General features: G+C 38.8%; 2 protein-coding genes across 3 annotated transcripts in view; both read left to right on the forward strand.

Moving 5' to 3' along the window:
* Positions 1–1,089: 1,089 nt before the first annotated feature.
* On the forward strand, positions 1,090–5,187 carry LOC146579116 (uncharacterized). Its single transcript, XM_085269482.1, has 4 exons — positions 1,090–1,986; positions 2,069–2,224; positions 3,764–3,856; positions 4,855–5,187. Exons 1-4 carry the CDS (start codon positions 1,105–1,107, stop codon positions 5,170–5,172), a joined length of 1,449 nt encoding a protein of 482 aa, XP_085125608.1. The 5' UTR covers positions 1,090–1,104; the 3' UTR covers positions 5,173–5,187.
* A 7,196-nt stretch (positions 5,188–12,383) lies between these two features.
* The window catches only part of LOC146579117 (uncharacterized), an 87,483-nt gene continuing 83,799 nt past the window's right edge, over positions 12,384–16,067 (forward strand). For both annotated transcript variants that reach the window (XM_085261220.1, XM_085261227.1), the window contains exon 1: positions 12,384–12,428. The gene's annotated coding sequence lies outside the window, so the exon portion shown is untranslated. The remainder of the gene's footprint in view (positions 12,429–16,067) is intronic.

Below are 16,067 nucleotides of genomic sequence, written 5' to 3' on the forward strand. Positions count from 1 at the left end.
TGTGTCCCGTTCATAACAGTGACTCAGTTGCATACCTGGAGAGTAAGATTTTAGACCACCATCAAAGGTACAAAGAAGTATGCCCAGATAGAAGACCATTGCCAAAACATCACTTTCTGGCTCATTATCCCTCAATAATTCGCCATTTTGGTCCACTTGCCTTATTATGGACAATCAGATTTGAGGCAAAGCACACATTTTTTAAAAAAGTTGCTAGACACACAAACTGCTTCAAAAACATAACCCTGTCTTTGTCAACCAAACACCAGCTCATGATTGGCCATTACATGCATTCATCAGGCTGTAGCAAAGCCACTTTTGAGGTTTCACGAGTCTCGGCAGTCCCAGTAGAACTTCTCAAACGTGAAATTGCACATTGTCTTGCTGAAAAGTACCCTGACACAGCTGTAGTTAGCCTTGCCCAGAGTGTGTCTGTTGCGGGCATCTACTACAGGAAGGGCATGTTGATAGTACATGGATCACTGGGGGGTCTGCCAGAGTTTGCTGAAATCCTGCAGATGTGTATTTTGGCAGATTCGTTGGTGTTTATAGTAAAAAAACTGAGCTCGTGGTACACTGAACACTATGGATCCTTCAAAATTGACCCATCTCCAAAGGAAATTTCTCTTGTTGCACATGAGGATCTGGTGGATTGTTATCCACTTTGTGACTACCAAGTCGGAGCTTCTCGCATGGTTACATTAAAGAGATACATACACTGTTCAGGTAATTTTAATGTCCATGTTGCCGATGTAATTTTTGTGCTGTATAGCAGTTCTTCTCTATGTTTCAAGCCTTGTAAAAATACTAGGAAAAAATTGTGCTGCAAAATTCTGAATACCACTAAAAAAATACCTGCTTCACCATTGTAACATGTACTGAAGTTTGGGAACCACCTGCTCATGTTCTTGCACTTATTTTTTAGAGTAACAGTTGGAGATTGGGACATCAGAAATGACAGTCCCAACAAAGCTTCTGATAATCCTGGGGGAGAACAACGCACTCAAGTTAACCCTTCCTTTGGGGATACCAAAGAATGTTAATGAGCTCAAAGCGGAGATTGAAAATCAGTGCGGAGTTTCTGAACAGTTCAGATTGCAGTACATGGACACAGATTTTAATCAGTTCCTTAACTTGACATCCACATTTGATCTAAAAGACATGGACAAAATAAAAGTGATTAAAACAGGTGTACCAGAAACATCCACTGGTAGTAATGAAAGCAGTGTGTCCTCATTTAACTTGGGTAGCCCCTGCTCTGGCCACAACCCTGATTATGACACAGATATACTGTCATCGCCAGAATCCAGGTCATCAAGCTCCTCGAGCTCAGCAAACTCCACGCTGCGATCAGAAGCCTGGCCACTGGACTTTCGCATACCTGAGTTTAGCTTCGATGTAGAGCTGCAATTGACAAAAGGCAACCAGGAATTCCAAGCCAATGGAACACTTTTAACCCTAAAACCAAAGCTCAAGTCTGACATTTTAGAGAGCTTGTCTTCAGAAATTATGAAGTACAAAGCTTACCCTTCAGACAGCAATCTTAGTGATGTTTGCCAAGCTTTGGTTGTAAAGCATCCATGCTTGAAAGAGAAGGGTTCAGAAACTGGATTTTCTGCATGGAAGATCAGTTTGAAGTATAAAATGTCAAACTATCGTGGAAAACTGAAGAACTTAGGGTGTAGTGAGTTGGTCATCAATTCTCTCAAAAGAAGAGGGAACAGTAATGTGCATCCCAACCAAGTCAAGAAACCCAGGAGAGCGGAGGTGAATTTCTGCCCTGATTATCCAGCTGGAGAAACCCGAGAGAGTCAGGAAGAAGAAAGGTTGGTGCTGCTTTCAGAGTTCAAGAAGAAGAACAACGATGAAACCATCAAAGCAAAAATGGCCCAAACCTTTCCTCACCGGAGGCAAGAAATTCTTCAGGACATGCCCTTCGTAGCTGACTTTAAAAGCCGATGGCCAGCTCTTTTTTCTCCACGTGAGGTAACTGAATCAGTTGATCTGCAAATGCACTCCACATGCAATATTTTAAACCCATCACGCTAAACATTTGTTTATTTTACAGATAAATGCTGAATTCCAGCGCATCACCACGGTCCCGCTAACATCCACATTTATGGCACAGCTGGACAACAACACAACCAAACTGACCAAAGTCTTCAGAAACAAGGGAGGAACATCTGGACGCAAGATCACAGAAATCATGGCTGCAATTGATGAGGTTTGGAATTAATTTTTTGAATGCTTCATTCCCTCTTTTAATACATATGATTTTGTTGTCTCCTTCTATTGTAAGGTAAAGTTTAATGTTGGTATTATGGGATTGTTTATTCTTTGTCCTTTTCATGATAGTGTTGTCACAGTAATAAAGTTTTAAGTTGATTTGGATACTTCATAAAAAAAATTGCCAGAATTAAAAGCTGTTTCTACAGGACCGTAGCGTTTCCAAAACGGGATTTGCCGCGGCTCCCTGGGGAGAATTTTGGCATTTACAGTAGAAAAGCTGAAGCTAGAATAAACTGCCATCAGGCACCTTTCAAACCAAGACGGGATAAAGGGAGGTCTCTGAGCGCCCTCCCCCCCCCCCCCCCCCCCCCCCCCCGGCATGTGACGTACAGGGTCACGCATTCAGCGTCAATTGCAGCGACCATGGTAAACAGACAGTAGTTTTAGCTTGGAGCTCACCTGTTGTCTCTCCCGCTCCACGCTCCGCTCTGCGAGTGTTTTTACCACTCAATTGAACCGCTGGCTGTCTCTCACTGTCCCTAAACAGACGAGCGATCTGTCTTCTTAACGGCCAAAAGAACGTAGTATCACTGCGTCTGACTGAATCTGGTACTTGTTGGTGTTGTCTGTAATATTCAGATTGTGGTCCTGGATGTCCTCTGCTGTTGGTTGTTTTGTGCCGGGATCACACCGTGCGTTTTTTCGGCCGTCGCACACGGCTGCCCATGCCACACTCTTAGGACTCTAGAGACGTGACACACTGTGCAACACACGAGTTCAGTGACCCAAACTCAAGAAGAGACATGGAAAACATGCAGAACAGTGGGCCCTGAGGACCAGGGTTATGGGAAACCCTGGCTTAGTACTACAACTGTTTTTTTCATTTGTCCTTGCAAAACCTCCTGTTCAAGTCCTCCAAACACACCCACGTCACCCCGCTTCTCTTCCAGCATCACTGGCTGCTGGTTAACTTCAAGGTTCATTTCAAGATCCTGGTTCTGGTCCTTAGGGCCTTACATGGACAAGCACTATCATACAATGGAGATCTTCTCAGTCACAACACCCCCAGCAGGTCCCTGAGGTCCAGTGATCAAAGCCTCGTAGTGCACAACAGTCTAAAGACCAAAAGTGACAGATCATTGCTGCTGTGGCCCCCAAACTCTGGAACTCTCCTCCTAAGCCTTAGATCAGTGGACTCAGTGGTTTACTTTAAAAAAAAAAATCCTCTGTTCAGGCTGGCTTTGGTGTGACCTCTTGTTCATCCTCTTCCTCACTGGATTCTTCATGCTGCTGTTTTTGGTCGGGTTTCTGGTTTTTTTTGGGATCCTGTGGTTACCTTTTTTTGCTCGTCACATTTTTTCAAATGATAATGTTCCTTTTTTTCTTTAATTTTTTTTTATTTTAAATTTTGTTGTTCTTCTGTAGTGTGTCATGGACTTTTTTTCTCAAAGCATTATATACATTTATTTTGCTGAAGTTAACTGAAAATGTCTTTAAAGTTTAGCTAAGTCAAATTTGCTTTTATGTTTTACAGAACGACACAGTTGCAATGAGAAGAGTGTGTACACTGAAAGGACTTGCAGTCTACCTCAATGAAGATCCGAACAGCTTGATCAAAGAATATCAGGCAAGTAATCAAATAGAAACAATTTCCAGTGATAAAAATTTAACTGACGGTAATTTTTCCTCACACACATTCACTAGATTATAACAAAAAGTTAAAATTAGAACATTATTGGAGATATAAAAGCACAAGCTTATGCGGGAGTGACCCTTGCCATTACAGTTGGGGTGTAATGTGGGCTGAGTGTACTGTCTTTCTGCTTTGTTGATCTGCCGTGTAATCTAGATGATGGACCAACACCTCTCATCTCGCTCTGAGCTGTCTACTGTTTTACAGCTTAAAGGGATATTCCACCCCAAAGTGAAAATTGGTCTATTACCATATTACCCAGAGTAAGATAAGTGAGAAAAAATAATTTTGTAACCAGTGCAATAATTCTCCTGATCCGGCAGCAGTCTATTTGCTTTTGCCTAGCATTTAAAAAATGGAGTGAATGGGAACTATAAGCATTTTGGTTGCAAATGACTCTTTAATGGTACGAATTATTCCTGGTGAGCTCAATAATCATGTCGACTTTAAATGAAAAGTAATAAGTAACTTGAAGGATTTGGAAGAGTAGATTTAGACTTGGGAATACATTATGGTTACCACATACAACACTGTAAGCCGCCGCTGCATGGTGCATGGATATTCGAATATGTGTTTATTTATGGAAACCAGAGGCTTTTTCAGCCACTGTTGTTGTATCCAAGTGCTATGCCATGGCGGGTTACAGGGTGCTTTGGCGTAACCGTAATGTAGGCCCAAGTCTAAATCGCCTCCTCCTGCAAATCCGTCGTGTTACTTTTTACTTTTCATTTGCAGTCGACATGATTATTGAGCTCACCAGGAACAATGGGTATAAGATCAGAAATGTACTGTGCTGGTTACAAAATGCTTTTTTCTCACTTATCTAACTCTTGGCAATATGGTAATAGACAAATTTCCACTTTGGGTGGAATATTCCTTTAATTGATAAGAAACCCTGCAACTTGTATTATTATGTTTATTTATTTTTTTAGGATGTGGACTTCCATGAGGCCGAAAGTGAAATGGAGAAGACGCTCATTGGCATCTACGTCATCAAACCAGAAGGAGAGCGTGACCTTGACCCGGCAGAAGACATTGGTATCATAATTGAGGGTGTCGCTGTGCTCAGAGATCTTCCTGATGTTGCCACTGCTGTTGTGTTTTTGTTCGGCCTGATCTACACTTTAAACATAAGCTACCCATCCAACCTCAGGTACACTTTTGAGTTTTTTCAGAAAGTACTGATGGGACTTGATGCTAAGAAGCTATCAAACAAAGTTCAAGTGCTCAGAAACAAACTCCTTGAATAAAGAGGAGGAAGCGGGAGGCCCTTATTGCTTAACTTAGTTTGAATGTTTTACGTTCAGGTATAGTTAAGTTGTTCATAAACAGTTTTTTTTCATTGTCAGTACTGTTTCTTGGGAACATTCACCAGTTTTAGAGAACAATAATGTTCATTTGCATTTTAGCAAAATACTGTTACTTAAAAAATTGGTGTTGCACTTCTTCTACTGCTACTTGACAACATACAGAAACTGACAGACATTTTAAAAAGTTTTAGCGGTTAGGCCGCTGTGATTTGATATTTCAAAGAATGTGACATTTGGCAGCTGTCTGCAACTTGGGATGTAACCATAACTTGAAAAACTGAGTAGCACTGTTTTACAGTACAGTTTTTGAACAAAACAGCCAATTTTCACTGTTTTAAATGAGTTTAGTTTGCTCTTTCATGCTTATCAGTGTTTGAAAATAATTCCTGAAACGTCTTGTAAAATGTAGGATTTTTTTTGATAATTTGGATGCTTTCTGGACCAGTTGAAAGACAAGTTGGTTAGCACTTCACTGATCTTTGAAGTAAAATATTGTTTTATGCACAAAGTATTTAGTTAAAGTTGTAACAAGTTGTCTGCATTGATTGCACTTTGTGTTAAGCTACGGCTCTACAGTCTTTTCAGTCTGTCAACAAGTATTTAATATGCACTGAATGTGCTTAGTAAAGACAGGACTTTGTTGGATCATTTTTTTAATCATTTTAGTTTGACGACAAGTTGGTTAGCACTTTATACTGATCTACATTTTCTGCACAAAATATTCACTTGGAATTTGTAACAAGTTGCATTGATTGCACTTTGTGTTAAGCTGTTGTGCTTGGAAAAAAGTATTTTATATGCACTGAATGTGCTTATTAAAGGCAGGATTGTGTTTGATAATTTGGGTGCTGTCTTCATTTCTTCCTAAAAGATCTCCCTAAGATTTACTTAAAAATGTTATGTCAAGTGGTTCCACATAACTGCTTTAAGTAACTTTTAAGAAACTTTGCTATTTTGTATGGAAGTAACCAGTGTAAATGATTTATTTGTAATTGTATTAAATAGAAATTACTTAACATTTTTATGTAATTCAAAAGCAACAAAGTTATGTAGCAGCTACATAACAGTTTTACAAAGATACTACCTAACCAGGTTATGTCCTTCTAAAGCAGAAAAGTTATGTACCAGCTAAGTAACAGTATTACAAAGATATTGCCTAAACAAGTTATGTAGGCTTAAAGCAACAAAGATAAGTATCAGCTAAGCATTGCAATTAAGTTACATTTAGCCAATACACTTACGTAAATCTAACTTAACAGTATTGAGTTCAAACTAAGTAACAACATTTCTTAAAAGTTACTTAAAGCAGTTGTGTGGAACCACTTGACATAACTTTTTTAAGTAAATCTAATGTTTTATTTTTTTGAGTGTACCCTCTTTTGCACACACGGTGTGGCACGCTATTGAATAGACGTGGTAACTACTCATGTAAGCAGTTGTTACCTGTTATATAGTGCTGTTTTTGGAGTAATAAGGAAAACACTGCATCAACAAAATTAATTAACAATTCCTTGCTTTGTTTCTCATTCAGTCTGCGGCATGCTCATTTTTGTGTGCAATATTGTTAATGTGAAATGTATTTGTATTTCATAATTCCTTCTTTTTCTTTTTTCTTTTCTTTTTTTCATAATTTTATCAATTATGCACTTATTCCTCTCTTCTCCAAACTCAAGCAGCTACTGGGAAAGCGTGGTTAGAGTAATGGCTATGAACTCTTAGATAGGGACCTAATTAATTCAACAAGCTTTAAAATTTGACTAAACATGGACACACTAAATTTTCATTTTTAGGAGTGCCCTGACCTGCTTATTTGAAAAAATGTATCTATATTACCAAATGTGACACTGTTTTGATAGTTTTTTTTCCCCCTTTGCTCTTTTGCTCTAAACACTACTGGAACAATGTCCTTTGGACAACAAAGACCAAAGTGAATAGGTTATTACATGCCCAGTGCCAACCAAACATAGCATAACAGCAAAAACATCTCATACTAGCTTTTAAGAATGGTGATGATTTAGACTTGTTTTGCAGCCACATGACCTGGGAATCTTCAAGTTATAAACTCCTCATACCAAAGTTTTCTAGAGGTAAATATATGGCCTTCTGTTCAACAAATTCAAAGTAATGCAACAGGACATTTAACCCAAGCACACCTGGAAATCTACACCAGAATGACTAAAAAAGAGAAGGGTTATAGAGTTGCCATTGTCCAGTCAAAGTCCAAATCTCATCCTGATGGAAATGCAGAAATGGGACATTGCAAGACCTGTGCACAAATTACCACAAACTTCAATGAACTGAGGCGATATAGTACAGAAGACTGAGCCAAATTGTTCCGCAACAACATGAAAGACATGAAAGTAATTTGAACTAATAATTTTCTGTATGATTTTTTAGCAATCTATTGCTGATAAAAGTCCTCCTTTAAGTTATCAAATGGGTTGTACTTAGATTTTCACACATTTTTTTCTGGATTTGAACCCTATTTTTGTCAACTAATAACATGATATCTAATTTTACCCCATCCTAAAGACCAGAATATATGTTTCATATGTTAGGCTATGCCCTCTCTATTTTTGGTAATTCCATGCCTTTGGACCCATGTCACCTCTACTGCGGCCCGCATGATGATGAGAATAATTTAAAAAAGAATAAAAAATTTAATATGAAGGTAATATGTAGAGTGTTACACGCATAGCCCTAAAGAATGTAGCCTCATGGGCAGTGTAGTCTGTGCTGCAGGGAGAATGAACTGCCAAGTCAAGTAAACTACTAATACTTGACTGTACACTGTGTTCGTATTTTCCTCCGATACAATAAGTTCCGTTGGAGCAGACTTTCAACGCCTCTCTCTGTCTCTTGCTAGCAAAGTTGACCGAGACAACAAAGTAAAGTTAGTTTTCGGTTACAAGCCCAACATGAACCCAACGTATTAGCCAGAGGTCCCTTTACTACGGTTCGGAGCCGCGGACCTGTTTTATATAAGCGCAGAATATATACGAGATCACTGCAAAAAAAATGCAGCCTTACCTAATGTCCACATTTTATATTAAGATTTAAAAATCTAGTTGGTATTGGTATGACGAGTAGCCTTCAGTAATATTAATAATTCACACAGCAATAGTACATTCATGTAGTTGTACATGATAATATATTAAGCAATCCAAAGTATTCCAAATACGTTACAAAATACATTTTGGGACATGTATCCTGTAATCTGTAGTGGAATACATTTTAAAAGTAGCCTTCTCAACACTGAGTATATATATATATGAAAAATATATAAATATATATTTAAAAAAAATAAAAAAAATAAAAAACAGACAATTATAGCTTTTTAAATCAACTGTGTTGGCTTCACGCACTTGCTTAGTCTCCTTTACAGCCAGAAAGGTGAAATTCAATCTCCCAGTCACTCGCTGTCCAGCACACATTGCACCTAACCACTTCCTGACCTCTGGGCCTACATGACGGTGGGCCCATATCCCTTTTTCAGGCTGTGCCTGGTCAGGCACCAGTCTTTACTTCTGACCAGTAAACGTTGTCATGTTTTCAGGTTATATGAGGACAGAGTTTAATAAAGCAGTTCACTAGTGCCTGGCTGCAGAATTTTATAACTGTGGTGATTAGCTGCCTGGGAAGAGGATCATCCTCCTATTTATATGTCATCCATTATAGTAATAGCTAATAACAAAAAATAAAGAGAAAAAATAACTCAAACACATGCACATATAATATACTTGTAAATGTTGTTAAACTGTTAAGTGACATGAAAACTATAGTGAGATTTATCTTTATTTATCTTTATTATTTATTTAAACATTAATGAGTAATGTTTGCTTAGGCTGCTGCCCCCGCAACCCGGCCTCGGATAAAGCGGATGAAGATGGATGGATGGATGGATGGATGAGTAATGTTTTCTTATTCAGCATTAAAGCAATGTTTGTGATACTCAACTTATTGGGTTCAGAAAACATTGCATACTCCTGAAGTGTGTACCTGAAGACATTTTACGCCAGAAAACAGGTGTGGAGCACTGCTGTACACAACGTGGCACAGATTAGATTTTAATAATCTGACAGGTAGATAAGACAAATCTAGCAAACGATTTAAGGACTTGGCAAACATGTTCAACTGGTTCAACTGCAAAGTGACCCATCATTTTCTCTAGAACACAAATAGCTGCGTCTCAATTCATAGGTTGCATCCTTCGGAGGCCATATTTGTAGTCCTATAATCTTACAGAGATTGTAACTTTTTTATGGATAATTAAAGTTAGTTATATATCCACGAACAGAACAAGCTAAAATGACTATAGGCTTTGAGTGCTGCCTGGTTTTCAGCCCCAAATATCACGGCACAAGCAGGATTCACTGCACTGTTAATTTGATCTCTGTTATTTTGCTGCCTCTGTTCAGTGGCGTCGAGCCGAACAAACTTTAACATTTGTTTTGTCGAGCTGGCGGTTCACTTGTTAAACTACAAGAAAGGTGCTTTAATTATAGAAGTTGAACTTGTGGCCACTGTACCATCTGGGAACTCTTCTTGTTTAGCACTCGTAATAACACAAACACTAAATGTCTGTGAAGGTTCTCAGTCATCCAGGTCATCGTAGTCAAAGGAGCTTGCAAAGAAAAGCATCTGGACTTCTTTAAGTTACTTGAAGACACTAAAACAAACACTAAATCCTCCTGTTTGTAGCAGTGTATACACCTGAGACTGTCACCTGTCTGTCTGTCCTGCACTCTCTCTCTGTTTCTTTCTCTCTGATTGTGGAATAAAAGTATGAACATGTATTTATAAGTTACACTTGTGTTTGAATCCTGCAGCTTCTCACACATTTGATTTCCATGTGTGACAACTGCAAGTGTCCAGAGTAAGGACAGACTGAGGGACCCACTGCTGCACATAATCTGTGAGGCTTTGCACCCCTGATGATCCACCAGGACAAACTCAGCAGTGTGTGAGGAAGAGGAGGAGGAAGAGCCAGCAGCAGCTGACAGATGGAGAGAATAGACAGACTGTTCCCTGTTTGTGAAGGACTGCTAGAAAAGTTTAACATAACTAACTGTCTGTCCTGAATCAGTCTTATTAGGTAATGTTCAAATAATTTGATCCTCCCAGTGTTTTCAGTGTGGGAGAAAGTACTCAGGGCCTTCAAGTTACACACTATGAAAGGCAGCAACAAGTTTAATATTCAGAAACCTAAAGTATGTATCAGCAGCAGAATGGAGCTAAAAATAAATGTTTGTTTCAGTTCTATGAAGCTTTGAGTATTTTGGATTAGTAGCACTGCTGTGTTTGTTGCATCATATTGCTGTAATTGTTTATATGATTTATTTTCAGGTAAGTTGATCTATAGTTTTTATATCATATTTTATAAAGATCTTATTTTTTTGTATTATTTATGCCTTTTTTGACCTATTTAGCAGAAGTCAGCCTGTTTAAGGCTTTGATATCTATTCTGTATAATTTAAAGCAGTTATGATATGGCTGTTAAGGTGCAAGCCTTCAGACAGAGGCTGGGCTCGTGGAGCAGACACAACACAGACTACACAACACAGACTCAACGTAATCCGTGACAGTGATTTAATAGTGAAAGTGAGATCTCAGTACAATGCTTGTGCGAGTGAGGGAAGGACTACATACAACAAGTGGTGAAATACAACACTAGAATACCACTGTGCTATATACAAGGACAAAATGAAAGGATTATGTAAATAAAGCGAAACAGAAATTACACATTGTGGGTATTTACACTTTGATGTAATGTGACTATGATTCAGGGACGAGGTTCAAAGGAGAGTATACAGTGAAAAGCTCTGTGGCTTTGATCTCTGAATAAAGGCAAAACACAGTGAACAAGAACACGTTGTCACTACCCGTACCAGAAACCCGACTGGTACACCGCATGCGTGAAAGGTGTCTACTTCCGGTCGAAGCGTTTTACGATAGTTACGGGTCAGAGTATCTGTTAAGATGTTAAGAATAATAAGTATCTCTTAAAATGTTTCCAATAATGAAGCATTTCAATATAATGTAGACAAAAACGAAAAATAAAAAGATAAATAGTTATGGATCAGGACTCCCCAATCCTTACCGCGCATGTGTAGGGGTTTTGTTCTTCTTCTGTTCCTAATGGCAGTTTACTCCCCAGTGTACGAGGATACTGCCACTGTCTGTCTGGAGAGGATTGATTGGAATAGTGATGATGATGTCCACTATCACTGTCAATTGTCAGGAAACACTTCATCTGGCTGATGAATCTACACGTGAGATATTACACGTGTTATTAACTCTGGAATTAGGCGCCATTCTTATTATTTTACGGCGCTGTTGTTCAATCGGGGGACGCTCTCTGTTGAGGAGAAAAGCATGAATTTGTTTGAATACGGATTATCCATAGCTTAAATGTCACGGTAGTCGAAAAGGAGGCAGAGCTGCTGAGAAATGCTAGGAGCTAACTGGGCGCTAACCGTATCATTCAAATATATTGAATGTCGCAATGTTGGCAAAGAGAGGAAATGATGTAACATTTGCGCTTGCGGGGTACCGATCGGGTTTCCGGTATGGATCGGGTAGTGACACACACTAAGGCAGGGAATTTGGGGAGGGAATCCAGGGGCAAGGTACACTGACACAAACTTTCAGGTTGACCTGTTGAACTTAGGGAGAGGTCAGAGGTCAAACTTTTAAGGCTTTTTGTCAATTTTCCACTAACGAGTTATAAAGTTGACCTTGAAGACCTCGGTAGATGTAAGCTAGATTTTAATGGATTGTTATAACATGATCCTGCTCTACACCCTACAAAGTTTTATCAGAATACATTCAAACTTTTAGAGCTGTTGTGTTTACAGACAGAATGAAATGCAAATCCTACCAAAAACATGAGCTTTTTGTTGAAGGTAATAAGAAACTCCTGAAACCATTTTGAACTCCTCTTTGGTTTACATGTGATCTGATGCAGTTTGCAATCAAGGTCAACCGTCCGTGTGTTCATCATGCTCAGTGTTTAGCTGATAAATACCAAGTGTGAGGAATGTAAGGCAATGAACGTTAGAAACTGATCTGACCGGAGTGTCTGGTTTGCAGTGACTCGTTAATCATTGCCTCAGCTTTTGTTTCCTGCTCGGCTCCAGCAACTCGTTTCACTTTGACAGTTTGGATCAGTGTCAGAGTCTAGGTCTTTTCCTGTGGTAAGTCTTTGCCTTTATTTGTTTCTTTGATTTCTTTGTTGTTTGTTTTGTTTTTCTTTAGTTTTTAGTCAGAGAACAAACAAAAAAGAACCTACTTCTACATCTTCCTGAATTAACTCTGAATTAAGTCAGACTGTTGTTTCTTTGTCAAACTGTGAGCACATACAAGATGAAAAAATGTCTGTCAGTTGTTAAAAGCTCCCACAAAGCTCCAAATGTAGCAGCAAAGTGTGAGAAAAGCTGTGTTTATGTTTATAAAGAACTGTTCCTGGAGTCGTGCAGAGACCTGCACTCAAAGCAGGACTTTGTCTATCGAGGTGACTTAAAATAAACTCTGAGCTTTCAGTTTTAGTCATGTGCTTAAGTTACACTGATACTGGGCAAGTTAATTTTAAACTAAAAGATCATAGTCTAAGCTGATCTGTGTTCCTGGTGAGTGTTTGATGGGTCACCTCCAGCCTTGGCTGAGTCTTTGTGCTTTTCTTTAACGTATTTTCCAAATAGAGATAAAACACAGAGCTGACTGACTGCAGCAACAGGTTTCTCAGATTTTCTTACTGTCATGACAGCCACGTACCCACAAACTGCTGCTGAGTGGGTGGAGTCAACTCACATGAATTGTTTTGGTTTCTTCTTTGAAAATGACTGTTTGATACAAACTCTGGAGCCTAGCTGTCTGAAACAACTGAATATGAAGCACATTTTCTGGATTTCCGTAGATTAAACTGAGTTTGCACCTGTGTTGACTTATCTGTGTTGAACTGTGACAATCATCAGCAGAGATGGGCAGTAACGCGTTACTTGTAACGAGTAAAGTAAGGGATTACTATTGCAAAAACGGTAGTTAGATTACCGTTACTTTCCCGTAGGAACGCTGCGTTACTGCGTTACTAAAACCGTGATTTTTTTTGCGAGAATGTCTCATGACAGTGACGTAAGCACGTGCAACGTTTGTGACAACAGCTGTTTGCAGATCAACAGTGGATCATATATCGAGTACTGGAGAGAGTATGAGCGTGCAGCGTTTAAAGCGTGGAAGTACTGACCTTACTATGAGTTTGATTCCATAAAAAGTGAAAAAAACATTAGTGTCCATTGTGCGTGGGAAGAAAACTTCTTTTTACAGCGAAAAAAACCCCTAAACTTCCAAGCAAGCACCAAGTGCGCAACGACGTAATGGGAAATTCACAGAGAAACTGCCATATCCTTCAACTGACCGCTGTGGCACACCTGCACCAGGGTAAACCTCCGCCTACCCTGCTCCTGCTTTACAGGTGAAAATAGAGCAAAAGGACCGCTAGTCTTTGACTTTATTTATTTTCTGCTGTGTTTTACTTGCATCTATTTGAAAGACTGAGTGTAAACACAAAAAAATAAATAAATTTATGTGCTGGAATGTGCAGAAAATAGGTTTAAATATTAAACAAATTTCTTCCAGTCAGAGAATGTTGCATATAATTACATTTTTGCTTGATGCATAAAGTTAAAAGATTAAAACTAATAAAACAAGTTTTAAAAAGAGACTTTTCCATTTGATTACATTTTGTATGATGGATTATGTAGAAAAAGTAGAATTGGGCTAAGAGATCTATCGCTTTATCACCTCTTCAGCTTGTAAATCGTGTTTTTAAAAAGTAACTAAGTAACTAAGTAATTAATTACTTTTGAAAATAAGTAATCAGTAAAGTAACAGGATTACTTTTTGGGCGAAGTAATCAGTAATTAGTTACTGATTACTTTTTTCAAGTAACTTGACCAACACTGATCATCAGTTAACACGACTTTTCAGCTGTTTGGGGGCAGAGTCAGCTTCCTCCTCAGAAAAACTCCTGAAAGTCTGGAGGTGTTTGATTGATTTTAAGATTTAGAGTCATCAGGTTTGTTCTGCACTCTGTCAATCAAAGCTAGAGAGCTCACTTCTCTACTTTCAAAGGAAAATATAGTAGCAGCTCAAGGAAAGGGAGCACTAGCTCAAAGACTTGTGGTTCATGCTGGTAAAAACAAACAAAACCGGTTATACTGAAGGTGGCATATCATCCATGATCAGTTGTGGGAGTGTGAAAGTCAGGCATTAGCACAATGTCAGGAATCTTACTGTTGTGAGTGAACCACAGGGGAGTGACTGTTATTGACTCCACTGTTAAAACCCACATGCCCTCCTAAGGACCTATTAATAAAAAAACATTGTGATCATGTTGGCTGTGTTATAGCTTGTGACATGGATTTTGCTGGAAATCTTCTTTTTAGTCACCTTTTTTAATCCAGTGTCTTTTACTCTTACATGTCATCCACACTCTGCTGATGTATTTTGGCACTATTTCAACACCTCTGTGTACCAAAATCTACACGTGCAAAATCTGCCAAAATCTGCTTTTTTCATAAATCACTTAATCAAATTGAACACTTTTTAAAATGATCAAACATTAAATTATTTTCAGGATTTTAAGCCTTTAAATGCCAGTTGAAACATTTGAATGAATTTGAATTTAGTTTGCAAAACTAAAAGCACAAAAACTGCTTTGCACTCAGTTTGCAATTTTGTAACACACACTTTGCAAAACTGTAGGCACAATTCACTGCACAACACTCAATTACCAAATTTCCAACACACTCCTAGCAAAAGTATACACATGTATGGCTATCATTAACACTAATTTGCCAACTGTCTGGCACACTGTCACATGTGAAAACTTTTTTAGATAATTAGTTCACTTTGCAATCAGCCTAAGCACTATAATACAGGTAAGCTGTGTGTGCGGAGTACAATGGAGGGAGCAGAAAGAGTCAGAATTAGAGGAGGCCGAGGAAGAGGACGTGGAGGTGAAGAAGTAGGATGAAGAGGACGACAAGGACAAGGAGGAGCAAGAGGAAGACGAGGAGGGGGGAGAGGACGAGGAGGGGGAGAGGAAGGGTAAGAAGAGTAAGAAATAGAATTGCTGATGACATCAGAGCTACAATAGTGGACCATGTAATCAACCGTGGAATGACCCTGAGGGAAGCTGGCCAACGGGTCCAGCCTAACTCGAGCCGCTACACTGTAGCAAGCATCATAAGGACATTTTGAAATGAGAATCGGTTAGTACAGTCACTTTGCACAAAGATTTGTAGCACTGCCATATGCCAATGAGAAACACACCAATACCATTGATGTAAAAATACTGAAATTGTTACTTTACAGAATTGCTAGATGACCAGATGCTGGGGCAGAGGAAGCATGTTCACTGCAGACCAAGAAACCCATATAGTCATTATGGCGATTGCAAATAATCCTATACTTGGAAATAAACACTTGTGTTTGTTTTGATGTGTTTGAATAAACACCAGTACTTGAAGTTTGGATCCCTCTATGCTTATGGATCTATGGCAGAAGTATGAGCTCAAACTGACATAGCCTACCTTGTGCACAGAGAAAGCAAAAGCCAGATGTGTTTTGTATTCATACCATCAGTGTGCAGTTGGCGCATTGTGTGCTTAGTAGATGATGGCTTGTGTGTACTGTTTGTGTGAAGAGTTTTGCAAAATTAGCCAATAGTTACAAAAAATGTGCTTAAGCAATCAGAAAAAACTGTATAACTAAATGGTATTTTGTTTAGAATTGAAATACAGCAGTGGATTATAGAAGACAACATCTAGCAAAAA

The sequence above is a fragment of the Mchenga conophoros genome, linkage group LG3 (assembly GCF_057382185.1).
Source record: "Mchenga conophoros isolate Kocher_MC1m ecotype Shallow Benthic linkage group LG3, M_conophoros_male_GT1.1, whole genome shotgun sequence".
NCBI classification, from domain to species: Eukaryota; Metazoa; Chordata; class Actinopteri; order Cichliformes; family Cichlidae; genus Mchenga; species Mchenga conophoros.